Source organism: Chaetomium globosum, genomic scaffold (genome assembly GCF_000143365.1).
Source record: "Chaetomium globosum CBS 148.51 scaffold_5 genomic scaffold, whole genome shotgun sequence".
Taxonomy (NCBI): domain Eukaryota; kingdom Fungi; phylum Ascomycota; class Sordariomycetes; order Sordariales; family Chaetomiaceae; genus Chaetomium; species Chaetomium globosum.
The window spans coordinates 2,045,863-2,069,286 of NT_165980.1; the positions used below are offsets into that span (position 1 = coordinate 2,045,863).

Consider the following 23,424-nt stretch of genomic DNA (forward strand, 5'->3'; position numbering starts at 1 on the left):
CGCCCAGGTGGTCGTCGGGAACGCTAGGCCCGTCTACGATGGTTTCGGGGGTGCTGTCCTTCTCATGCGCAGAAAGTTGGGGGAGGGTGGTTAGGGAGTTGGGGGCGTGGGGGAATACGGTGACGGTGACGGATGTGGAGGGGATTGGGAGGGCGGTGGCCGAGGTGGTGTTCGAGCCGGAGGGGACCGAGGATAGGGTGGTGTATGTGGCGGGGGATACGCTGTCGTATGGGGAGGTGGCGGATGTGGTGGAGGCGGGGTTTGGAGGGGGTTTTAAGCGGGAGTTGTGGGATCGGGAGTTTTTGAGGAAGAGGCTGGAGGAGGAGCCGGAGGACCTGATGCTGAAGTATCAGAATGCGTTTGGGGCGGGGGTTGGAGTGTCGTGGGAGATGGAGAGGACGTTGAACTACCAGCGGGGACTGAAACTGACGGATCTGCGGAAGTATGTTGAGGACAACAAGGAACAGCTTTTGGCAGCGGCGGCGGAGTGATATCGGACTGTATATTCGCGAACCATGTACATTGAAACCGCAAAACGTTGAACGAGTGTGCAATCTAAAACCAAGCCAGATACCAAATCAAGAAGTGAATCAAGACGAAACCCAAAACCAAGCCAGAAAGCAAGCCCAACCCAATCCAATCCCGCGTCGATCCCTTTCCCGTCCCATATACACCCCTTTAATCCTCCGCCCAACTCCATCACATCCGGTTATATACAGCCAGACAAATCCGCAGTGTCGGCTTTAGTAGACCTTGTAGCTGCGAATCTTGCGGGCACTCATCTTGTGGGTTCCCTTGCCGTTGCGGTAGCTGAGGCCGCGGCAGCCCTTGTTGACATAGAGCTCGAACGTCTTGGGGTCGGGGTAGAGAGAGGTCGAGGGGTTGAGCTTGGCCTTGTTGACGTTGAGCACGGGCGTGAAGGAGATGTCCTTGCAGCCGCTGTCCCGCGTGCCGCTCATGGTGACATGGCGCCCGCCGGTGGCCCAGAGCTCGAGCTTCCAGGCGGAGACGAGGGGGAGGGCGACGAGGAAGATGCTGCTGGCCTTCATGGTGGCGGTTTTGGTTCTGAGGGGGTGGGTTAGTGAAGGTTCGGTTGTGGAGTGAGGGTTGGACTCGTGGGGTAACTCACTGTTGCTGGTTTTGATGGGTTTGGTGTGTGAAGAGGTGGTTGTTGGTGTCGAGGCTGGAGTTGTTGGTGCTGAGGCTGGAGTTGTTGCTATGAGGGCTGGAGATGTGGATGTTGATGCTGGTGAATATTCTGCTTCAAGTCGGGGGCAACCGACCCTTTAAATATTCATTTCTCGTCCAACTTCTTGCCCAACGTGTGCGGATGTCCACACACTCTTGCGCAGGAATGTAAGGAGAGATCATCAGCTCGGGCAGTCTTTCCACGAGACTTACACCTCAACCATGGCCGGTCCAACATTGGAAATTAGACTCTCATCACAGCGTCAACAGGCCGTTGACCCGTTGTCGTTGGCTCAAGTTGCGCCGCGCCCGTGTCATGGTCTTGGTTTAGATCAGGCACTGCAACCCATTCACCCAACCATGGTAGCAGCCCGCGCCACCGGGGAGATGGTGCGGCGCGAGGCGGGCGATAGGTAAGCCGAGGCCTCAAAACCGTTGTGGCGGAGCCAGGGCTGCTGGTAGGAAAATCCGGGGAAGGTTGGCACAAACAATGCTCCAGTAAGCACCACTACCGAGCTGAACCCTAAAAGGCTTGGGGTTGCTCCCGTCCTATGAATGGGTTGCAGCCGAGGGAGCTTGGCGGTCAATATTGACGGCTGGGCCCCAAACTGGGCGTATCGGTGTCATATTCCGCCGTTCTCTGGTGCGAATGGCTACCGCAATAGGTGATTGGGCAAAGAATATCTTGCATCACGGTTCAATGAGACGGCCGAGGCACTTCCAATGATTCATCGTGGCAGGTGTTTGATACTATTGTCAGTCGTTGCTGACACTTTGCTGCTAAGCCCCTCCTCTGTCTTTGAGAGAGATTGCGAACCGTCGTAGGGTTAGATTCACTCTCGTCCATGTTGCCGTGAGGCGGTGTGTACTATTTTGGGCCCCACGGCTGAGAACCATCAATGCCATCTCTACTCATGCAAGAATTCAAGTTGTTGCCTGGCCGCTACCAAGCCGCCACGGAGGCCACTGTTCATCCGGTTTGCGAATAAGCCTATAACATACCAATTAATGTTATGTCGCTGTTTTTAACGTCCAGGCAAAAACACCTTAGTCCTTCACCCGTGTTACTCGACCTTCGACCTTGCAAAACATTCGCTCGACCGAAGCCCCCCTCCTTCTTTTGATTCAACCTCGGCTGTGGGGGACACAACATCTTGATGACTGCTCGGCCCTGCATGACCTCACGCGAGCTCCCAAGATCGGAAGCATTGCCATCATCTCACCCGTCTCACCTTACCCCTTATCCCCCTCCCACTCCAACAAACAAACAACCCAAACAACTCAAACCCCCTCCACACCGACCCATCCCCCACGCCTACGCCCCAGCTCCCCTCCCCCCCACGGCCACCACCAAAACGGCCGGCTCCCCCGCCTCCACCTTCCCACTCTGATCCCTCCCCCCATCCACCTGCACATCATCGTACGCAAACGCATACCCCCTCCCATCCAAATTACACTCATGCACCACTCTTGCATAATGATTCACCGGCCCGTCACCGACATAAAACGTCTCCGGCTCCGACGGGTGCTCGGCCGTCGCGACGATGCAGCCGCGCTGGAAGGCGGCGGCCAGGCGCGGGATGATGGCGTTGCGCGTGGGGGAGGCGCCCGTGGTGAAGGGCCCGCTGTTGCAGCCGAGGATGTCGAAGGTGCTGGGGCGGGTGAAGGTTTCGGGGCCGATGTGGAGGAGGGGGTTGGTGGGGGAGGGGGGGTTGTGGCTGGTGAGGATGCCGGCGGCGGCTTGGGTGTTGATGCGGAGGGTGGTGGTGGTGGTGGTGGTGGATTGAGGTTGGAGGGTTGGTGGGGGTGGTGATGCTGGGTTGGGGTTGGGCTTGCGCCGGAGGAGGGAGAGGCGGAGGCGGTGTTTTTTGGCCGTCTCTGGTTGCTGTGGTTGTGATTGTGATTGTGGTTGTTCTTCGGAGGCCGCGTACTTCTTCCACGCTGCTTCGACCAACGGCTCAAAGTACCCGTCGAAACTCGCGCCTACCGCATTGCCGTGTGTCGGGCTCAACACCCGCAACGGCTTGTCGTGTCCGTTGGGTTGCACCACGAGCTTGTCCCATGGCCAGCCATCCCTGGCGGTCTGCTCCCTCAACCCGACACACACTCTCTCCAAGCCGTCAGGGGCCATCCCGCTCACATGCTGCACGGCGCCGTCCTTGATTTGCAAGGTCAGGGCGATGGGCAAGCGAGGCACGAAGTCGACGTAGCTGATGTTGGCGAATAGTTGGTCATTGTTGAGGGTGAACTCGCAGAAGGAAAAGTCAACATCGGCATTGGGGTCACTCGGGTTGAGGACCGACGGCTCGACGAGGGCGGCACCACCGCCAGGCCCTCCTGGATTCCGTAGGAAGGTGAGTTGTTTTTCGGCGCTGAACCAGATGCGCCCGCCAGCCATCTGTGGAATGGTCACAGTGACGGTGTTTCCCGGGGGGCCAAGCGGGATAGCGCAGTCTTGGGTGAGTGGCTGCAGGATGGTGCCTGGCGGTGGTGACTCGGGATAGTAGAGGTCTCTGCCGTCGGGTTTGAGGAAGACTCGGGCCATGTTGTGCTGGATGGCCAGCCCGGTGATGAAGGCGTGCACATTGTGGGAGCTCGTTCGGTTGGCTAATTGAACTGTGAGTGAATTGGGCATTGTACGAAGTAGCAAGTAGCAAGTTGGGAATATCGTTAATGGGGGCGAGTACACAGCAAGGCAAGCTCGGGCCGATGCCGAGACAGTCGCACATAAAATCCAATTGGGGAAATCAGCTCGCACGAGCCACCCTTCGTGGGGTTTCAAGAAACCGCGCACCGATTATGGCTCAGAAACGTCATTGTCTCAGACAGCACGTGAGCACTCTCCAGCGTTGGAGCCGAGACACGTCAACACTTGGCGTATGGGGGCCTTGCTGGGACGGCCAGGACACAGCAACGACTCAACGAGAAGCCGAACTCAACGGACCACAAATCACTCAGACTTGAAGCCACTTCAGCTTGGCGACGACGATCCGAATTTCATTTTCGGCGTATTCGTACATTTATATACTCAAATTTTTCTTCCTACCAGACTAACTATTTTTAGGCTGATTGCCTGCCTGAGCACACCACCTCACGGCCCGATGGTGCGGGTGGTTAACTGTGCTGAGCCCGTGCTCATCACTCGACCCGCCGGACCCACCGGTCCGACTGATCGGAACTGCTGTGTTGCTGTCCCAGATCTCGCTTCATCAGCCAAACAGCGTCGAGCTCCGCCATTTGATGCGACCCCACCAACATGGGGATGTCGATCCTGTCAGCCTGTCAAGTATTCTGGAATTTTCTGGTGATCTTTATCATTCCCTGCACAAAAGAATGCTCGAGGAACATGTGAAGATGTCCCTTTCCAAGACCGTTCTCGGGCCTCTTAACTAAGTACGTTAGGTTCTGGAAGCTGAAGATTTTGACCGCCTGTATGCACAAGTAGCGGCGTCTCCGAGGTGCCCTTGTTAGCGTAGAAGGTGGCTGACCTTCCCGGTCAACAATTGCGTGAAATGGAATTTTGGAAGCCCGCCGCGTTCCAGAAAATTACCGCGCACGGTCACCTGGTCTGTGACTGCAATATGAGATAACCGAAGACCTTCCGCTTCCTGGCTTGAGAAACCAATCACATCTGCGCCCTCAACTTCTTCCCCGACACCGGCCCACGGTACCAGGCGGCATCTGTCTGTGCTTTGACAGCCTGATCCCAGGATGCAAGGCAGCGAGCTGTCCGAACCTGGTCCACGGGACCGATTTGACACCGGTCCCCTGCGTGAATCAGCGAGCCCGATCCTCCGGGCAGTGGGATTTGCCTCAATGGGACCCCAGTGAGATGGCATTTCGGGGGGGAGCACCCCGATTCCCGCCCCATGCCTTCAGCTCATACCGACGCAGCTCTAGCCTCCAGTGCTCCGAGTACATAAGGGCATAATTCCCGCATCGGTGGACACATCCCGAGTCGTATATCACCTCCCGCCGACCCAAGTTCTCCCTCCCTATCTCCCTCCTCCGTCTAAGATCCAGCTCAACTTGACAGGGCGCTGACATAACTCCAAGACGAACCTTCACCATGCCACCAGTCAGCGAATCCCGCCCCCTAAGGCCAATGCAGATCCTTTCCCTAGGCATGCCCAAAACCGGCACGGCCTCCATGGCCGCCGCCTACCGCATCCTCGGCTACCAAGACGTGCACCACGGCATCGACGCCATCTTCACCTACCCCTCGGACTTCGCGGTCTTCTCCCGCGCCGCCGACGCCACCTTCCCGACGCTACCCACCTACACGGGCAAGCCCTTCACGCGGGCGGACTGGGACGCGGCGTTCGGGCCGTGCGAGGCGGTGACCGACCTGGCGCCGCTCTTCGCCGCGCAGCTGATCGAGGCGTACCCGGAGGCCAAGGTCGTGCTCGTCGAGCGCGACATGGACGCCTGGTACCGCAGCACGGCCGCCGCGCTCGACATGTTCTTTGGCGCCGTCCCCGCCTTCTTCATCGAGGTCGTCGAGCCCATGATCGGGTCCTGCGCGGGGCCCGCCAGCAAGAAGCTCCTGCAGGGGTTTTATGGCGCCCGGACCGGCGAGGAGGCCAAGGCCAACGCGAGGCAGCGCTATGTGTGGCATTATGAGATGGTTAGGAAGATGGTGCCCAAAGAGAAGGTGCTGGAGTTCCGGCTGGCGGACGGGTGGGGGCCGCTGTGTGAGTTCTTGGGTAAGCCGGTGCCCGACGAGCCGTTCCCGCGCCTGAACGAGGCGGTAGCATTCAAGAATATGGAGAGGGAGTGGAGGATGCAGCACTGGACAAATTTCAAGAGGATATACGGGCGATGGGTCGTCGCCGCAGGCACACTGGGGCTGGTTTATATGGCGAAGCGTGGTGGTCTGCTTTTGATGTAAGGAGAGCTGAGTGAGGGTTTTGTGCATGGCATGCTAGGCGTTGGTTGGATAAAATTAGGTCTTGGTATTTTTGTATTTGAGGACCAGTCGTTACACAATCGGGTATCTCCTCTTTCCTTGAGCTCCCCTGGTAAGTTGGCGGTTTGCTTCCTCGGGCGCTCGTTCTCACTTGCTGTCCTCCGAGCTCTCGGTCCGACGTCGTTTGCCTTCCCGTTGCTTGTCCAACTCCTCGGTCTCGCCCTCGAGGCCCGCCGTGCCGCCTTTGAGCTTGATGTCTCGCCCTTGAATTTGGTGTTCTTGTCGTTCAGTTCATCGGCCACCATGGCCTTTACCAGCTCTGGTAGGGGAGTGGATTGAGGACGCTATATTATGGCCCCGTCGACTTCGGGTTGGATGTTAACCGAAGTGACTGTAAAGATTTACTATGTAAGTGAGACAAAGATCACAGAATGGTCCTATCTTCCCAACAGGCTATCGGCCTCGCATGGTCGCTAGAATCCGCTGTTGTACGCACGGTACAGTTCCAAGAACTCAGACGGGCGACTCAACAGCGCTTGTGGCGTGTCACATTCGACGAGTTGACCGGAGCGTAGAACAGCTACACGGTCAAACCGATTGATGTGCGCGAACCGATGGAGCACCGAGATGACCGTGTGCTGACGCCATTCGCTGTCGATCACCTCCTGCATGATCGCCTCCGTTTTTGCGTCGACACTGTACAAACAAATACCGTCAGCCTCTTCTCGATAAAACAAGGCCGCCAGAAGGCGGTTGCACGGTGTGTGCACAACTTTGTACATACCTGCTTGTTGCCTCGTCCAAGATCAGGATCTTGCTGGGCACAAGCAGAGCCCGCGCCAGACACAAGAGCTGCATCTCGCCCTGGGACCACTCGGACGCAAGCAGTTCCATGTCCAGTCCCGCTTCCGCCCTCTGAATCCGCCCCCAGAGCCCAACTCTGCGAATTGCAGCCTCGATAGCGTCGTCGGCCGCACGCCCCTGGGGGTCGAGGTTGAACCGGATGGTTCCAGGTAGGAAAAACGCTTCTTGGGGAACAACGTTGATCTTGGCACAGACGTCGCTCCCGGCCAGCTTTGAAATGTCCATGTCGTCGATGGTTATCACGCCCTGGTGCAGGTTCGTCATGCGCAATAGCGTCATGATGAGCGACGTCTTCCCGCTGCCTGAGGCTCCGCAAACCGCGAGCTTCTCGCCGGGAGAAACGTGCAGGCTAATGTCGGACAGAATGAGCTTGTCGTTGGATCTGGAGGACATGTCAGCGCCCTACGGCTAGAAGAAATGGTTTCAGCCACCACCATGTGGCAAGGGGATGCATCGCATACGGGTAGCCGGCAACGACCTTGTTGAAACTAATCGCCCCTCGCGCAGGCCAGCCAGCAGGCACGACCGCCGTCCCGATAGGTTCAGAAGGGGTATCTGCGACGAATTTCTGGACCCGCGCAACAGCTCCGATCGATGTTTCCAGTTTCGTCCAGGATTGGAGCGTTTGCGTAAGCATCTCGTTGAACTGCAATATAAGGACAAGGCCGACGCCGATGGCACCGGCACTTATGCTGTTAGACAAGGATGTTGCGATCACAACAATCGTGACCGCAATTGCGCCCACAATCAAGTCCAACACCAGGGCGAGCCACTGCTGGATGCACATCAGCATATAGAACGGCTTCTGAGCGTCATTGAGTATCGCCTGGTGCTTGCTGTGAAACAGGTCTTGGCAGTGAAACGACCGGATGGTCGGAATGCCTCGAATCGTCTCAATGAAAATCTGATACAGGGGCGCTTTGGCTTCGATGTCGAGGAGACGGAGTTGCCGAGAGGAGCGAAGATAGATTTTCTGGACAACGAAGAGGACTGCGGCCAGGATAGGAACCACGGCTGCCAGGTATTTGCCAAGAACGCAGAGGATAACCAGCTGCGCGAGGCAGTACGCCGCGGCTACACATCAACGTTTCAATAAGCGGGACGACATGGAGTGGCACTGCCAGACGGAATCAAGAATACACTTACCTGATGTAAATTGAATGGCATTCGAGGGGAGCGTCATGTCAATGAGGTCCATGTCTTGACTGAACCTATGTCCATGATGTCTGTCAGAGATGGGAGACCAGCCAAGAGCGAAGGGACAGGACAGTACAATACCTGTTTGCGATGGAGCCGGTGTCGGTGCTTTGGAAGAATGCGAAGGGCGCTCTGAGCAAAATCGTCGTTAGTGCGGTTCTGGGAAAGCTAAATGTTTTCAACGTACGCTAAAACGGCATGCAAGAGCTCAATGTGTAGGTGTAGTGCAGTCTTCGTGATAATGCCGATGATGAATATCCTTTCAAACAATCGTCAGTTGAGCCAACGTCCTCGGATGGTGCCATGGTTTTACAAACCAGCATTCGCCTGCCGTGCAAAGCGTAGCTATCCCGCTCAACATCGCGTAGATGCCGAGGTACAAGCCGAGTTGCTGGTTAGGGGCGGTGCTATTTGCGTCCGACCATCTTTCAACCCAGATTGCTGATCATAAAGTTAGTGGTTTGGGCAGCAATACGTTCCTGGGATGTAGAGAGTATACTCATGTAATTTGAGGACACAGCCCCGGCGAGGGTAAAAACAGCCCAAAAGACGGTGAGCATAGTTCCAGCACTCCGACAATAATACGCGTAGACAGACCAGCTTCCTTGGCGCCGCTGCAGATCCAGCTCTTGCGGGTTCGCTGCTGATGTTTGTTGGGTGAAGCTTGAGTGCACTCGCGGTCGATTCATTCTGGATACCGTCTTGTCCCGCCACGTCTATGTTGTTGCTTTCATCCGTGAAATCTTCAGACCTTGCCAGCTCGGGCATTGTCAATCGGATTTCACTGTACGGGCCCGAATTGATCACCACGCCGTTGTCCATGACAATGATCTCATCCATATACGGAAGAACGCTCCCTGTATTCACTTAGCTGTAGACCTGGCTTGCAAAAGCGGTCCACACTTACTATTGTGTGTGGCAAGTATAACAGATGTGCCGGATTTGCGAAAGTGGCCTTGAGGACCGAAGAGCTGGGTGAGAATGAAGTTGACCATCGTGGGATCGAGACCGCTTGTCACATCGTCTAGAATAATGACGGGAAGTCGTGCGTAAACAGCGCGAGCAAGTGCCTTTACCGGGATGTTAGTCTTAACAACATATGGCATTCTCCTGAAGGATTTTGGTAACAAACCACTCTTTGCCGCTGTCCTCCACTCAAGGCCAGACCATTGCTCCCTGCGACGGTCTGATCACCAACAGGTAGCCCTGCTAGATCTTGTTGAAGTCCACATGACGCAACAGAAAACTCATACCACTTGGGGTCAAACTCGGGGTTGGCTGTGCCGACAATATTATGTCTAATGGTATCGTCAGTAATCCAGGGAAGCTGCGAGCAAAAGGCAACCTTGGATATTTTGGACTCGACACGCCCTCGGGTGATGATGGTTTCTCCTATTAAAGTCTCGAGCAGTGTGGACTTTCCCGAACCGACCGGACCGACAATTGCTGTGAATCCGGATTTGACGTTTAGATTGATGTTGCGCAGCACAGGTTCGGTGGCATCTGCCAACCAAGATATATCGGCTGACAAAAACGAGGCCACAACATCACCTGGTCTCCCCGAAGCGAAGCGTGTGGACGATCGGTCTCTTAGCGGAATGCTGCTTTCAATGGCTCCTCCTGAAGGGTCCATGCGTGGAGACAACGCTTGCCGAGAGCAGTATGATTCGATACGCGAAAAGCATGCCGCAGCCTGAATACAAGATGGCAAGGCCTGACAGAAGGTGATCAGGGGGCTTGTGACGAGGCTGATGAGAGCAAGCGAGGTGAAGGCCTGCGCTGATAATAGGCTTTCGTCTCCCTTGACAGCCGCAATGATGGCATATACGCCAAAGGTTGCGAGGGGGGCAAGCGTGGTAGGCGCATTTCCTGAAGATATTATCAGCTTAAGAAAGAACTGTTATGTACGTGTACCATGGCTTACCAAACAGAATCTGCCAGATCCGGAGATAACGGAACCTCTCCGAGGTGCGTATTTCAACTTTTCGCAAGTCACGAACGATATCACCCAGCACCTCTGACCAGCCCAACATCTTGACAATTTTCATGCTGCTGATCATCTTGGTCGTGACTGCGATTCGCTTCTCAACGCGCTCGTTCCACGCCTTTTGGGCAGGGCCAGACCGCGCCCCGACGAATGATGCTCCAGCTACGGATGCTGGAAATGGTATTAGCAGGGTTGACCGAGATTTGCACGAAAGAGTCTTCGGACTGACCTAAAGCAACGACGAGTGGCATAAACGCAGCATAGGACATTTGACGAGCCAGAAGCCAGACGGCAACGGCTATTTCAGGAATCGATGCCCAGACTTCATGGATGAATCTCAATGCTTGTACAATGCGCTCCACATCCGTACCCATCAAGGTAATTGCCGCCGAGTCCTGAACGTCCACGGCCCGCAGGGCAGTAGTGTGCCGATATACCATGGCGATGAGGCCTGATCGTATCCTTGTTATCATGCGATTTGTCTGGCGCCAATATATGGCCCGTGAAACCTGCGTTGACGTAATCAACCATAGTGAACATTATTGTACCGCGGAAGGCCACTTACAGCGATGCCAAGGTACGTAAAGACGAATGCGCCAACCAGAGCATGACCATACTGCTCTTGGCCCTCTAGGGCTGGAGTTGCGAGGCTGGAGACGGCGGTTCCAATGAGAAATGGCTGACAAAGGACGAACGCGGACAGAGCAAGGCGTGGGAGAACCGCAGAACAGAAAGGCAACGCGTTTGCGGCGAAGGCGGCGCGAATTAGGCGGTGACGGCCTGCAGTACGAAGCCAGCATGCATTCAAGCGTGTCCAGGCGGCTTCCTCAGCAAGATCATTGTCGATTCTTGGGACATCTCCGAGACTGAGTATTTGAAAGTACCCGACTTGGAAAAACGGGAGTAACCAGACGAAGAAGCTTCGACTCCAGAAGCCAGCAGCTTGCTCTTTTGTGACATTGTGTTGAAAGGCCGGCCGTAGAAACATCGTCTTTCCTAGAGACTCGAGAAAAACGGCGACCACGGTGAGGATGAAGATGATGGTCCATATCACCCTGCCGGCTGCGGCGGAGGGAAGGGTGATGAGCCAAAGCGAGCGTAGTCGTGGTATGGAGAGAATGGTAGATGCGGAAAAGTACAGAACCAACAAATCCGAGGGTCGGACGGAGCGTCGGTCTTCAATAAAGGATAGGACGATGGCTGCCAGGATTGCCGCTGTGCTTAGGCATGCCGCGGCGAGGGAGAGCTTTGTGCGAGGCCCAAGGAGGAGGAAAAGAAGGTGTAGGCCGAAAAGGAAGCTAAGCAAAACCTACAAAACTATTAGCGAGGTCGACAGAACGCCCGCCAGGGGCGACACTTGTTCGTGTCATCTTGAAAGACTGGGATCTCTTACCAACTTGCACGCCAGCAGCCGACGAGAAGCCATCTTGGTTGGCATCTTCCATAGCGTCAGGAGCCGCGGCAGCACAAAAAGAAGAAAGACGGCAGCGGGGAGAGCGATAAAAAAGCCATCTTCAAACTGTAGCGTGAAGTCAAAAGCGCGGCAAATGACGTTTACTCGGGGGCCGAACTGGTCGTCCGCATCGAGTGGGCAGCTGCCCAGTAACGGAGAAGTTGCCATTCCGCCCAAACTCGCCGGGCTGCAGTCGCTTGCAGTCGCCCGTGATGCCGCAGCACTCGTCGTTGGCGGTTAGGTGGTGCTTGCAAGACCAAAAGTTCGACCCAACTTTGGCTCGCGATGTTGAACAGCGGGCACATGAGTTAGGTAGGTCTGGAGTCGTTGGGAAGCTTTCGGAGCAGGGTGGTTAACCATCGTAAGGTCCGTACCTAAACCCCGCTTTACCAGGTATCGGGGGATTCCAGGTGGGCAATGTTGGCATGTTGGTCCAGATTTCTCCCTGTTGTTTCCTAGATCCGGAAGGTGCCACACAAGAAACAACCAGCCCGCCTCGTACGCCACCCAATAGGAACCAGCGGGTGGCAGAACAGCAGCAGAGTCCAGGTCTGTTTGCGGACCAGTGACCGCGCGTAGTCCCGGGTCACGCAAATCTGCCGTCGACACCCATAACGCAATTTTTGGCTTTTTGTTTGGCTTTATATTCACACTTCATATCGCAACCTCCGCCAGGCCTCCAGTCCACAACGCGTGACTCGCTTCGAACAAAATGGATGACAATCAAACAGACGAAGAAACCAGGCTGCTGGGTCCCCATCTCACCGTTTCTCAAACACCAGTCCTTAAGAATGACAACAAGACTGGCCGCCCCAGCCCTTTGCGCACTATCCTGTCCACCGCGGCCGCTCTGCTTATCCTCAACATGGGAAGCCATATTACCCTCGCCCCCCAGACCGCGATTCTTCAGGATATTGTCTGTGCGAAATATTATGCCAGCAGCACTCCGCCATGGTTGCCCTCGCGTCTTGGTGACGAATGCAAAATAGAACCCGTCCAAAGCGAAGTTGCGCATATCAATGCATGGAAGGATGTCTTTGAGGCTCTCCCTGGTACGGGCTGCGCGATGTACACGATTCCACACATCTTTGCTGACTAGCAATGTATCATTTATAATTCAACTCTAGGCATGATTCTAGCCGTTCCCTACGGTACGCTTGCTGACCGTGTCGGGCGTAAGAAGATCTTTTTGCTCGCCATCGTGGGCTGCTTCCTGAACGATGTCTGGATCCGAGTCGTCTGTGAGCTGCCCCTATCTCTTTGCCATTTAGCTTCGATTTTTGGACCCCGGAATCTAACCTTTTTAAACTGCCTAGATTGGTTCTTTGACACCTTACCGGTGCGAGCTGTGTGGTTTGGTGGACTGTGGCAGCTTATCGGCGGGGGCGCCGCGACTTTCTCATCCGTTTCCTTTGTTCTCGTCGCTGACATCTGCCCGGCAGAGCAAAGGCATGTGATTCACCACCGGAAATTGGTCCTCATGACTGACACAGATTCAGAACCAACGCATTTGCACAAGTCCAGGCGGCGACGTTATTATCCCGCTTCGTTTTTGTGCCCGTTGGCGGTGTCCTGATATCGACAAGTCCGTGGATACCCATGGCGATTGGGCAGGCCTTCATGGCGACTGGCTTTCTTGTCGCGTTGCTTTTCGTTCCCGAGACCTTATCACCGCGCTCTTCGACACGAGCACCAAATGGGGAAGCCGGAGCCGTCATCGAGGCGAGAGCTCACGGCGCCAGGAAAGCCATCCATGGCGATGTGCGGGAGCGTCTGAAAGCGTCCATGTTGCCGTTTCGGTGGATGGCAAAAAACGCCGAACTTGTCCTTTGTCTTTTGTGCTTTCTCCTATTTCATCTAGGAGAGCAAGCAGACGCACTGCTGATACTTCAATATGCTGCCAAACGCTTGGGATGGACCGTCGGAGAGGTGAGTTTCCGGGTGTGGACGTGATGATCCAAAGTGAGAGGGCTAATAAACCAACCATAATAGGCCGCTTTTATTACCTCGCTAGGCTCTGGCGTCAACTTCATGGTCCTCACAGTCCTCATACCGGCCTTGTCCGCCTTCTTGATGCGACGACCGGGCATGCACGAAACTGTCAAGGATAAACGCATCGCGCAGCTTAGCGGCCTTTTCCTCGTGATCGGCTCTGCAACGGTTGCCAGGGCCCGCTCGTGGATGCTCTTAGTCCTCGGGCAGGTCGCCTACTCTTGCGGGTACGCTTTCGCGGTCCCGACGCGAAGTTTAGTCACTGGCATGGTGGAGCAAAGACATCTCGGAACCCTTTACACTGTTATTTCCGTCTTAACATACATTGGCGTAATAGCCGGTGAGCCTCTATTTGCGGCAGCCTTCCGTTGGGGTATGAGCTTAGGAGAGTCGGAGGCATGGATCGGGATGCCATTCCTCATCGCCGCAGCTTGCTTCATGCTCGTACTTGTGATTATCTCGGTAATCACCGCCCCTGCCAACGCCGCGGACGCTGGAGCGACGGCTATTGAAGACGAGATCAGTCCGGAAAGCCCCGGATCTCTCCTGAGGAATGACGGGGCCATGCCTTAGCACGTGCTTAGTTAGGTACTGGGCTACGCTAAACCCGAAGAATTGCAAATGATCTTGCTCCGTTCCTTCACAGGGCATCAACATGGTCAGAGATTGAAGCGCTAGTATTTACGATGTGCTCATGACATGAACGCCTCTCCTATTCGCTCAGTTCAAATCGCGCGAGCCAAACATCCATAGCCCTCACAGCATCGATACCCCCGTCGAGCCGTGCCACGCTAGCGGCGACAGCATCCCGCATAGCATACAGCATTTGCCTGACGCCCTCATTCACCTGCACGGCCTCCAGATCTGACTTGAAATACTCCGACGCGATCACCATCCGGGCCTCCCTGCGCCCATCCAGCTGCCCCGGCGCTGGAGGGATAACCTGCTCCATTCTCAACGCCCACCCCGCGCTCTCGGCAGCCTGAATGATCTGCGGCGGAGTCTGCGCCGTCCTAATGTTACGCAGCGAGCTGTCGCTCTGTAGGCTCTCGAGCGTATTGTTAAGAAGGGCGGAGAGTACGTGAGGGAAGGCCTCCGGGAGCGACGTGGAGAGGCTCCACTCGGCCACCAGCGCCGTGCCGGCCCAGGGGGGGGCAACACGGAGCAGTTGGGCCAGGTAGTGTGGTTTGGAGAAGTACCAGACACAGTGGCAGAACACAATGAAGTCGAATTTCTTCGGGCTGGCTGCTGCTGTGGGTTCCGTGCGCGAAGAGAGATATTCGATGGGGTCGCCGCGGACGAATTCGATTCTCGGGCCCAGATGCGAGGCGAGTATGAATGCTTGTGCCTCCTCCACGGGCGGAGTGCCTGAATAGCAGCACATGAATATCAGTAAAGGAGCCACATCTATATAAGCGTCGGCGCGACAGAGACGGAGTATCTCTATCCATCATCTCTTCAGCTTACCATAGCCTGGAGGGCAATTGTCAATGGCAACAATACGCCCCGCCGGCCCTACAGCGTCGGCCAGAGCAACGGTAAAATCGCCTTGGCCAGGGCCAATCTCGAGAATGTTGGAGCCGAGGGGGATCCCCCAGGTCCTGATGAGCCGCTGGCGATGTTCCAGGGCAGCAATGTTGTGAGCCGGGTTGCGCTGATCCAGGAGACATGTTGCCACCTCTTGAGGCGACATGAGCGAGTCAGCCATGGCAATATTAACGGGATGCAATGTCATTGTGAGTGAGATGATAGGGTACGAACAACAAGAGGTGGCGAGGCCGTAAGACGGGGGTTTGAGAGTTACCGTTTCAGTCTTTCAAAGACTGCCCGTGTTTATCGGTCGGATTGAATTTTGCAAGTCCCAGACTCCCAGCTGCCTTGGGCGACTGCAACCACATGCAGATGGGGGTGCTTCGCTTGCGGAGAAGCGCGTACAGAGTACAAAGTAGAATCCATGTGGATAGGTGGGTACATGTACATGTATGTACCAGAAGGGGGTCAGAATTTCCAGGTTGTTGTGTTGTTCATGGTTCCCAAACAAAAGAGGGGCAGGTGGGGTGAGGCGGGTAAGGTACCACTTAGGGATGCGGGGGCGCCAAGAGGGGAATTCAAGCATTTCCAAGGCTGCCAAGTTTCACGGCCCGTGTGCGGCGTCACTGGTCCGGCTCAAATTCCGTGCTGCCACGCCTTCGGCAAGTAGCCAATAGACGACCAGCGCTTTAACGGGCTTCGGTGTGCAGTTAACGTCTGGTCATCTCTCTTGACATATCAACCTCTGGTTGCCCAATTTCGCATGACACGTTGATGTTAACTTCCTGGGGATCCAACAGGATACGAGCCGGTTGGGCTCAGCCGTGATTAATGAAAATACCTAATTGATAAGCGGCCGCCAGTCATTTCCGATGCTCGTCAGATTGCCCGCACGTTCGCACCGTCGCACGCCATTTGGCCCCCAAAAGCTCATGGTCGAGGAGGCCGTCTTTCCATGCGTCTCTCTCGATCAGGCAGGTGCCTGAATGGCCCATGTCTTATCAATAACGTTGGGCTTAACCGATTACTGCATGTATATCACCTGCTGTGCGTGTGGCGCGGCTGCGACAACGTCGGCTGTCGCATCCGGAAATCATCATGGAGAGTGTGTTTGTCGTAAGCTCCAAGCCCGGCACGCCCTAGGTTGGACCCCCTCCCGGACTGTTGAGCCGCCTCCGCCTTTTCTTCGTGACCTCCAGCTTGCTCTTTTCATACTGGGCGGTCTGGACCGTGCCGTCGTGGTCTGCAAATGGATGGACATGAGTTAGCTGCCGCCCGACCCCACGTCAACTTCTCCGGGTGGTAGGTACCCAGTACCGAACTGCCTCCGTGTGGAGGCATTCAGGCAAACTTCTTTTTCCACGGGTAGAGAACAGAAGTCAAGAAGAGAACTCCACGTAACGAGGAGGCGCAGTCAAATACTCAATGACACATTGCAGTCATAGACCCATAGCTGGTGGCCGGAGGTACGTGTTTCGATCCCGAGTTATGTTTTCATCCGAGATCAAAGAAGGCTGTCAGTAGTTTGAGCCGGAGGGAAAAGCTGGCTTGCTTTGCTTTGCATTCCATACCTAGGTAGGTATGTACCAGTTACACGCTGGATTCGGTACCATCATCTTAACTCCGGGCGGGTCGTCAGCTGCAAGACCGGAAGAGGCGACGCACATATGTAGGCCGTTTGGTTTCCATGGTCCGGGGCTGCTTCCAGGCGGGGCCGTCTGACATGGTGGGTGGACACGGAGGCGGCACGGAGGCGGCTCGAAGGCGGATGGTTGGGTGTCAATATAAGGGGACGGGGGGACCGTGGGGGGGTAACGTGAAGTCCGTACGTACATACACTGCGCAGAACGTACTTTATCCAAGATTCGTACCTATGTTGAAAATGCAACCAAAGCCAGCATGAAATGCGGAAAAGAGTGGGTGCCGTAATTCATTGAAGGGTTGGTCCGCGCAGTTTCCGTCGACCTATTCAACAAGGTACCTACCTACCTATGTACAACGCTCGGAGACGCATGCATAGTACCGAATCCCGACCTGCCAACTCGAGCCAATCGTTTTTGACGACAGTTCTCGATCAAGTCCTGGGGAAACATGCCTGGTTTCATGTGGTGTGGCACTGCCGGGCGCCCAGAACAGAACAGCAAAGAGCAGACCGCATGCTTCCTGGACGGTTCATACGGTACTCGGCATTCAACCAGTTCATAGGTAATCTCATTATACAATGTTACTTGTTAGGAGCTATCTAGAATATTGCTCAGGCTACCTCTTTCATCCAGTCTTGAAAGTTCCCTCCGTTTACGGGGGCAGGTCTCAGGAAGCCACAAACCTGGCTGCGTGTTTATGATCCTATAATCCTAGATATCAGGTCCATGGTCGCCGCCAATTAAACCATCCCCGTGCTGAGAAATGGCAGCTCCCGTTTGCGCACCGGAAGGGCCTGCGTAGGGATCCCCTGGTACCCCAAAACCTCAGTCAGTAAACTGTAACATAGAATAGTGCTGCGATAATAGCATCAGGAGCCTTCACTAACCAAAGTACGGATGAACAAGCAGGCCAGGCTCAAAGGGATCAAAAGCACGAGATGCCAGGACCTCCACAATTGGCTCCCAAGCGACACAGCGGTGGTGTCCCCAGTCTTTAGAGACAGGTCCGGGAAAGCTATGGCTCAGCGGTTAGCAAAAGAAAACCTAAGCAGAAGATATGGAAGAAAGATTGACGTAACTCGAGTTGAAACCGAATCGAGAGCTCACCTTGTCGCCCATCGGATGGGTATCAGTGTAGTGTCAGCGTTGCATTGTACGTACTGCCGCAGCCAGTCCAAGCAGTGTTCAGTATGCTGTCTCAACGCAAAGGTATCGTTGTCGGAGAATCCAGAATAATAGTGGTCTTTGTAGAGATAATGATGAAGCCTCTGAACGCAGTGGAGTGCATGTTGCACTGCAACCGTCATGTAAAACCCGCTGCCGTCGCTGAGCTGGATGATGCTCTTTTGACCTTTGTACTCGCCGAGCTCATGCTCCTGCACCCGAAAGTTTTGGTCTGCGTGCAACGATAAGTGAGGTGACGCATCAAGTGCCAAAAGGATAAACTCACACGCTAGGATCTTAGCCCAGGCCTCCTCCAGCTCAAGACGAGGCGGCCCTGAGAAAGCGACGTCGGACTTTCTTGTGTTCACAGAACCATTCGACGTGTAGATTGACCGCACATTGAAGTAACGATCCTCAAACTGGATTGCATCTCGGAATATGGCTAGTGGAATGGGAGTTAACGACCTTCTTCCTTGATCGCATCAGATTATACGTGATGGAGGGTAAAGGGATGAGATCGTACAAGCAGCAGAGTGAGAGCCAAGTGTGCCGGTGTTGGGCGGCCTGCTGTTGACATATACAGCAAAGCCGAATAGCACAAGGTTGGCAATGAGGAGGATGAAATGAAATGCGAAACGGTTGGACAATTGATGTGGCCTTTGCCACTGACGAGACCGCTGGCGCTCTTCGGATGGCCTGAGGAAGCTCTGGCTTTCACGGTCGCCACATCCATTTAGGCCAACAGAAGATAGAGATGTCCGGCGCGTGATTTCTGCGTCGGGCGTACCAGTGATTGCACCCTCCTTTGATGCCATGGCCGCCAAGCGTGAGAGATGGTAAAAAATATGGGAAGATGAAGATAGTGTACGAGAAGGCAGAGAAGGGAGGATCAGTTTGAAGAGCGGACAGGCGGGGGGATGGAAAGGTTTCGATCATGCCTCAAAAAACAGACCTCCTGTCTGGCGCAGATCCTCGACTTGTCACATCATCGAGCTCAACCCAAGGCACCTTGCTCGCTCCATTAAGTGAGCGTGATTAGAAATACCAAGAGTTATCCAATCCTACACGTTTTGGTGCCAACGTAGATTGGCATTTGCATATGCCGGTCCTCTCTGAAGCCGTCTCTCCCCACATCATGCTGTCAGGCGCAGATGCAGGTCGGTTGCATGAAAGGTAACACTACCTAACACAACAACCAGGGCACCGGCAGGGGGTGTATCCCCAGGCTGGAAGCTTTTGATCTACCCAGGCCCCGGAGAGACTAGGGACGCCGTAGTGTCAAAAGAGTCCTCCAAATTAGCCAGAATATGCGCCTTGGGGATGCCGTAGAATTTGGGGGCCATTCGATACCGAGGTACCTCAGACATTCTGTGGAGGCGTCATACAGCCATACCCCGACTCTGCTTGTCCTGCTCCTCCTTCTTTCATATTTTTAAACAAAAGTCCGTTACTTCCAATCCAGCGTTTTGACAGCGCCAGGTGTGCTCTATTTTGGACCTTTTTGCTCTCTGTCCCTTATTATGGTGTTGGGTCTAACCACAAGATTACAACAGCGAACGCCATGGCATCCTCCTCCCCCGACGCACCACTTCTCGGCGAGTTCCAAGGTTACGAGCTGAAAGTTGCCGCCAGCGATCGTTCCGTCCCATGGGCAATGCGCTATATGTTCACGATTTTCCAACTCTTCACGCGCGTCTTTGCCATCTGGGGCCTGATTTCGTTGGGCCTTGAAGCTTCTAAGGTGCTGCATAAGATGCAGTTATCTGAAGAGGGACCGCAAGTTTCGCCTTTGTCACCGCGGCCATACTTGGACCAAACCAGCTACAAAATCGACGTGTATCGTCCGGCAACACTTCCACCTGGACTCAACCTGTGTGACTGCGGCAGCACAATCCAGGAGGCGCGGTCGAGAGGCTGCATCTACGATACCCTCTCCACGGCTTGGCTCCCACCATATTGTCGGGACGGGGAGCTGACGGCCGAGTTTGACAATTCCGGACCGGGACCGGGAGGTTCCTGGGAATATTTTGCCGACGAGGAGGGCAAAGTCGCGCTAGATTTGGAGCAGGTAGCCGCCTTGGGTGAGATTGGCGGCTCATTTTGGGCCTCCCGCGACTGGCACATTGTCCATTGCCTCTTTTATTGGCAAAAGTACGTTCGGATGCGCACTACAAACCTAGTGATGGAGGAGCGTTTTGACAGCCTGCACCACGTCAAGCATTGCACTCGGTTGATTCGGAACCCAGTCCCTGACCACTTCTTTCTCATTGAGGTTCCGGTCACAATGAACTCGAGCAAGGATGTCTAGACAGTAAAGAGAAGAAATGTGGCAGCCGCCGCGGACGGCTTGAGGGTCGAAGGCTGAAGCTTTGCTAGAAACATGACATATAGAAAATATGCCGCCGATTGTTGCTGCCTTGGCCAACCTGTTTTTTCTACACCCAGTGATCTGACGGAACATGTTGATACGAGAGTTTGGCCGCGGTCCAACTCGGGCTTCGCTGTTGGGGCCCAGGTAAACCCCGAAATGTGACTGCATTATTCAATCCTGATGGGTATTATGGTCATAGGTCGGGCCAGAACATTATGGATAAGCGGCAGGGAGCATCGGTAGACCATTGTAACCATCACTGTTAGCTCCAGCCGTCACGGCTGTGTAACTGCCGCAGATCGCTCAACATCACGTCACCAGAACATCTACGATCTACCCACAGACGCTACCAGACTAGCACTCCACAAAAGCCTGTGTAACTCTTGAATTTGGCCCCCATTAGCATCTCCTGGAGCGCTGGCCTTCGGACAAGGAAGGGTTGCGCACATAGGCTCGCATCGCATATGTTCCGTATTGATATGAAAATGATGCCATCTGCGCATACCGTTGGTTCCAATGGCTTGATGGTATTCGTGCAGATGCATGTTCCTGACGTTGTCTTCCCTGCTATGTTACCATTACAAATCATATCCGGTCTGATGTTTCTGCGCCGCCCATGTCATGGCATCGTACTTCATTCCACCGCGCTCATTCCAGTTGTATACGACATCACTTCCACCTCGCTTCAGGCGGATGGTCGTGCATGGGGCAACCTGCATCATGAGGGATGGCGGATATTGATCGCCTTCGTTTGCATTGTTTTCTTCCGTACCTTCCATATATGGCACCCTCTCCTATGTTGTAGGGCATGAACAATCTATTCAATGCCACGGCAACCACGCTTCGCACAATTTGGTGCGGTGACCAAGTGCCCCCGCTCGTATCATTGCCAATGGTGAACGACGGAAGACCAACTCCTGGTGTGTTCCCCACACCGTTCCGTCTCGAGGTGATCCGATGCAAGAGATGATCAGGTTTGCAGAATGCTAGAGGAGCATGCTTCCTGTCGCATTACTCTCACGCGTAACCAATGAGCTTCCCTACCTAAAGCGAGCCATCTGAACCACCAATCTAACCCACAACTCCGGCCTCGCCTGAAGACAACGAACTACCTACTGTATAGAGCCAACGCACAGCTAACCGCCCGTTCTACGGTCCACATGCAGCCAGACGACCCGCGACCACTTTATCCGTAGCTAACGACACGCCCAGGAGCACACTCGCCTCCGACTGATCCTACCACAGCTCCCCATCCTGGCCTTCTCTGGTACGGCCGCCGGCATCGAAAGGGATGGTGCACGGAGCAACTGAAAGAAGCAGCTGCATTTTGAGCGGCAAATGAGGGCGCGGATCGGTGGAGGCGATGCCGGACAAACTGGGAAAACAAGGGGATGCGGTGGTAAGAACAGCAATGTGAGCACGCAATCAAGTCTAGTTCATGGGTGCGCCGTGAGCATAAAAGGCCAAGCCATCCAGTATTTCGGACAGTCTTTTGTCCATCCCCAGCAATCACAGAACTCACCATTCCGTTCATCATCTCGTTGAACAACAGTTCCTTAAGCAGAGTCCACAACATCCGCTACACTTAGCTCCCTAAACCAGACGCGTTCTTCCTCATCACCTTCCACGCCAGAAACCTCACTCAACATGAAGACCATCAGCATCACTGTCACGATGGCCATGCTGGCCATTGGGGCTGTCGCGCTGCCACCCCACGCCGGTAAGGTCTCGCAGTTCCAAACTTGTGAATGTGAGTTAGCTGAAATTTCTCAACAGGAAGGGCTTCCGGCGCTGAGGCCTGGAAGGAGAATGTTGTCATTCCTGACAGCGAGGCCTGGAAAGAAAACGTTGTCATCCCCAACAAGCGTGGTGCGAGTGACGAGGCCTGGAAGGAGAATGTCGTCATTCCTGACAGCGAGGCCTGGAAGGAGAATGTTGTTATTCCCAACAAGCGTGGTGCGAGTGACGAGGCGTGGAAGGAGAACGTTGTCATCCCTGACAACGAGGCGTGGAAGGAGAATGTCGTTATTCCCAACAAGCGTGGTGCGAGTGACGAGGCGTGGAAGGAGAATGTCGTCATTCCTGACAGCGAGGCCTGGAAGGAGAACGTCGTCATCCCCAACAAGCGTGCTGCGGGCGACGAGGCCTGGAAGGAGAACGTTGTCATCCCTGACAGCGAGGCGTGGAAGGAGAATGTCGTCATTCCTGACAGCGAGGCCTGGAAGGAGAACGTCGTCATCCCCAACAAGCGTGCTGCGGGCGACGAGGCCTGGAAGGAGAATGTTGTTATTCCTGAGGGTGAGGCTTGGAAGGAGAATGTTGTGGTTCCGGACAAGCGTGCTGCCGGCGACGAGGCCTGAAAGGACAGATCTATCCTGGCCTGGGGGTTTAGTTACGACCATTGCATGGACGGGCTTCTCCTAGATCCTGTGTTCCACGTCTGTCATTCCCTACATCCATTAGGTACACAGCACAATGACATGAATTCTGGCTTGGAAGTAATTGAAACGACCAGTCAGATTGTCTGGCATACTCGCATCGCTCGTTCTACAGTCGATTGGGTAGTATATGACCAACTGTTTTAAATCCAAGTGCATTGGCATCTTCTGATCTCTGGTCTCGAATTTACAAACACCTGTTAGCTCACGTACCTAGGTACCTAGGCATCTTAAGGTACTTTCATGATAGGGACCCAAACCCATGTGTTTACCTTCCATTTCACGTATTAAATGAAGAATAGATGGCGTAAAATCCCAAAACCGTCGCAGGGCTGGAACCTCCGCCATATAATTCCTCCGCCATATAATTCCCTACATTTGCGATATCTGGCCGGTACCTCATATTGGTCCTGGAGAGTGTGGGTTGTTAAGTGCAAGGAGTCTGATCAGGGAATTGCCGTCATCGGCCCCATCGCTTTGACGCTCCAATCCAACAGATGCGGAGAATTTCCATATGCGTGGCTGGCCTCTTTCCGCCTGTTGTCGTGGCTGCATGTACGGAGTTCATCACGTCATTCCCGATTACTTCCTGGGTGGGGGGGTACCTTAGGTAAGTACCCTGTACTTATGAGTACAGTATTTCCTTTTGTCCGTTGTTGTGTATGGAGGGACTCATCTGCAGGTGGAT

The 23,424-nt window shown here is 54.6% G+C and overlaps 11 protein-coding genes across 11 annotated transcripts in view; 5 read left to right on the plus strand and 6 right to left on the minus strand.

Moving 5' to 3' along the window:
• The window catches only part of CHGG_07489 (uncharacterized protein), a gene marked incomplete at both ends in the record, with an annotated part of 950 nt that extends 459 nt beyond the window's left edge, over window positions 1-491 (plus strand). Inside the window, one exon of the mRNA XM_001225144.1 lies at window positions 73-491. Within this exon, the coding sequence (XP_001225145.1) occupies window positions 73-491 (419 nt within the window). The remainder of the gene's footprint in view (window positions 1-72) is intronic.
• A 252-nt stretch (window positions 492-743) lies between these two features.
• CHGG_07490 (uncharacterized protein) lies at window positions 744-1,049 on the minus strand (the record flags this gene model as incomplete). Its single annotated transcript, XM_001225145.1, has 1 exon — window positions 744-1,049. One exon carries the CDS (start codon window positions 1,047-1,049, stop codon window positions 744-746), a length of 306 nt encoding a protein of 101 aa, XP_001225146.1.
• A 361-nt stretch (window positions 1,050-1,410) lies between these two features.
• Window positions 1,411-1,857, plus strand: CHGG_07491 (uncharacterized protein; the record flags this gene model as incomplete). The annotated part of the gene is made up of 2 exons (XM_001225146.1): window positions 1,411-1,601; window positions 1,755-1,857. 2 exons carry the CDS (start codon window positions 1,411-1,413, stop codon window positions 1,855-1,857), a joined length of 294 nt encoding a protein of 97 aa, XP_001225147.1.
• A 646-nt stretch (window positions 1,858-2,503) lies between these two features.
• Window positions 2,504-3,733, minus strand: CHGG_07492 (uncharacterized protein; the record flags this gene model as incomplete). Its single annotated transcript, XM_001225147.1, has 1 exon — window positions 2,504-3,733. The coding sequence occupies one exon, from the start codon at window positions 3,731-3,733 to the stop codon at window positions 2,504-2,506; it is 1,230 nt and encodes a 409-aa protein (XP_001225148.1).
• A 1,524-nt stretch (window positions 3,734-5,257) lies between these two features.
• Window positions 5,258-6,079, plus strand: CHGG_07493 (uncharacterized protein; the record flags this gene model as incomplete). The annotated part of the gene is made up of 1 exon (XM_001225148.1): window positions 5,258-6,079. One exon carries the CDS (start codon window positions 5,258-5,260, stop codon window positions 6,077-6,079), a length of 822 nt encoding a protein of 273 aa, XP_001225149.1.
• Window positions 6,080-6,244: 165 nt separating this feature from the next.
• On the minus strand, window positions 6,245-10,585 carry CHGG_07494 (uncharacterized protein; the record flags this gene model as incomplete). Its single annotated transcript, XM_001225149.1, has 11 exons — window positions 6,245-6,360; window positions 6,594-6,793; window positions 6,882-7,343; window positions 7,423-8,035; window positions 8,108-8,187; window positions 8,346-8,365; window positions 8,756-9,015; window positions 9,066-9,182; window positions 9,353-10,027; window positions 10,083-10,316; window positions 10,375-10,585. 11 exons carry the CDS (start codon window positions 10,583-10,585, stop codon window positions 6,245-6,247), a joined length of 2,988 nt encoding a protein of 995 aa, XP_001225150.1.
• A 1,225-nt stretch (window positions 10,586-11,810) lies between these two features.
• On the plus strand, window positions 11,811-13,174 carry CHGG_07495 (uncharacterized protein; the record flags this gene model as incomplete). Its single annotated transcript, XM_001225150.1, has 4 exons — window positions 11,811-11,910; window positions 11,992-12,147; window positions 12,330-12,650; window positions 12,726-13,174. 4 exons carry the CDS (start codon window positions 11,811-11,813, stop codon window positions 13,172-13,174), a joined length of 1,026 nt encoding a protein of 341 aa, XP_001225151.1.
• Window positions 13,175-14,302: 1,128 nt separating this feature from the next.
• Window positions 14,303-15,325, minus strand: CHGG_07496 (uncharacterized protein; the record flags this gene model as incomplete). The annotated part of the gene is made up of 2 exons (XM_001225151.1): window positions 14,303-14,958; window positions 15,058-15,325. 2 exons carry the CDS (start codon window positions 15,323-15,325, stop codon window positions 14,303-14,305), a joined length of 924 nt encoding a protein of 307 aa, XP_001225152.1.
• A 2,149-nt stretch (window positions 15,326-17,474) lies between these two features.
• CHGG_07497 (uncharacterized protein) lies at window positions 17,475-18,742 on the minus strand (the record flags this gene model as incomplete). Its single annotated transcript, XM_001225152.1, has 5 exons — window positions 17,475-17,572; window positions 17,651-17,778; window positions 17,925-18,159; window positions 18,214-18,369; window positions 18,451-18,742. The coding sequence occupies 5 exons, from the start codon at window positions 18,740-18,742 to the stop codon at window positions 17,475-17,477; spliced, it is 909 nt and encodes a 302-aa protein (XP_001225153.1).
• Window positions 18,743-20,697: 1,955 nt separating this feature from the next.
• Window positions 20,698-21,017, minus strand: CHGG_07498 (uncharacterized protein; the record flags this gene model as incomplete). The annotated part of the gene is made up of 2 exons (XM_001225153.1): window positions 20,698-20,818; window positions 20,932-21,017. The coding sequence occupies 2 exons, from the start codon at window positions 21,015-21,017 to the stop codon at window positions 20,698-20,700; spliced, it is 207 nt and encodes a 68-aa protein (XP_001225154.1).
• Window positions 21,018-21,972: 955 nt separating this feature from the next.
• Window positions 21,973-22,658, plus strand: CHGG_07499 (uncharacterized protein; the record flags this gene model as incomplete). The annotated part of the gene is made up of 2 exons (XM_001225154.1): window positions 21,973-22,018; window positions 22,075-22,658. The coding sequence occupies 2 exons, from the start codon at window positions 21,973-21,975 to the stop codon at window positions 22,656-22,658; spliced, it is 630 nt and encodes a 209-aa protein (XP_001225155.1).
• Between the last annotated feature and the right edge of the window lie 766 nt (window positions 22,659-23,424).